The following is a 1,178-nucleotide window of genomic DNA, read 5'->3' on the forward strand; positions in this document are numbered from 1 at the left end:
TAGGGTACTGCACCGATATGTTAGTCGATTTTGACTTGACAAAATCTTCGTCACCATAGGTCGTTAGCATTTTAGCGTAGCTTGATCATGGCTAGATGCTTGAAAGCAAACATGAAATACGCTATAATTTCTAACATACGTATGTTCTGATTAAACTTTCCGCCGATCAGCTAGGAAAAATAAATGTGTAATTAGTCGTGCCAATGGCGGCATGGCCAATATCAAGATACATCTTCGAAGCAGCGACAGGTTCTCCCAGTCATGTGGGACAACAAGGCTAGCACTAACCTGAAAAGTGCATCTTCTGCGCTCCCGAAGACCCGGCCCTTGGAAGTCACGTCAGCAGGAACGATGTTCGTGTTGACTCCGAGAAGATCGCAGTCATAAATATTTTACGTGGCTTGCAATGCAAGCGACTTAACCGCTGGTTACGCAGTAAAGCAATTGACGACAAGGAATGCGAGCAAGCGATAAGCTACCAGTCGTGTCAGCTCAACCGGCCGGGCAGAATTATCCCGTTCACGACAACGATCACGTGGGCATGCGCTACGCTTTCATAAAGTTCTGCTTGTATTTCTAGGATAAATAGACCGTTGACGTTTAAACTAATCATGCACCGCTGCGGACACCTACAAGGCGTCATCAGTTCGTCATGTGCATGGTACGCTGGCTCTCGCTGTCCTCGGAGTATACAGTCGTCGTTCCTTTCAAACCAAGCAGGATTAACATCCTCCCGATGCAATAGTGCGTCGGCTAGACTTCGTACAGTCGACTCGCCACGAAATTAGCGGCATTGATGACGAAAACGTGCATGTCACCGGAGACGTCGCTAAAATGGCAGCGGCCACTTCACCCTGCGACTTGATTTTAGGCTGTGGTGTGCTTCGTATTGATAGAGCATCGATAGGGGTCCATCCGAGTGAGCGCGATGTTGATCGGCCGTCCCCACCTAACCGCGCTTGGGTGGATCGACTCGGCCTGGGTGGTGACCTGCCGACTTTAGGCCGTCGACTGCTCGGACACGCCACGCATCGTCGTCTCGCCATACATCGATCTCCGCGCGCTCAATTGATTCCCGAGCTACAAGATTCCTACACCTGCGATCATTTGAACGAAAAAGGATATTCGCGTCGCTCTCTCGCTGCTTCTACTGGTCGCATGTACAAATGAGTGCGTAA

The 1,178-nt window shown here is 49.8% G+C and overlaps 1 protein-coding gene across 1 annotated transcript in view; it reads left to right on the forward strand.

Moving 5' to 3' along the window:
- PITG_07584 (uncharacterized protein) overlaps nucleotides 1–174 on the forward strand; it is a gene marked incomplete at both ends in the record, with an annotated part of 1,909 nt that extends 1,735 nt beyond the window's left edge. Inside the window, one exon of the mRNA XM_002904521.1 lies at nucleotides 171–174. Within this exon, the coding sequence (XP_002904567.1) occupies nucleotides 171–174 (4 nt within the window). The remainder of the gene's footprint in view (nucleotides 1–170) is intronic.
- Nucleotides 175–1,178: the final 1,004 nt, after the last annotated feature.

This window comes from Phytophthora infestans, genomic scaffold, assembly GCF_000142945.1.
Source record: "Phytophthora infestans T30-4 supercont1.11 genomic scaffold, whole genome shotgun sequence".
NCBI lineage: Eukaryota > Oomycota > Peronosporomycetes > Peronosporales > Peronosporaceae > Phytophthora > Phytophthora infestans.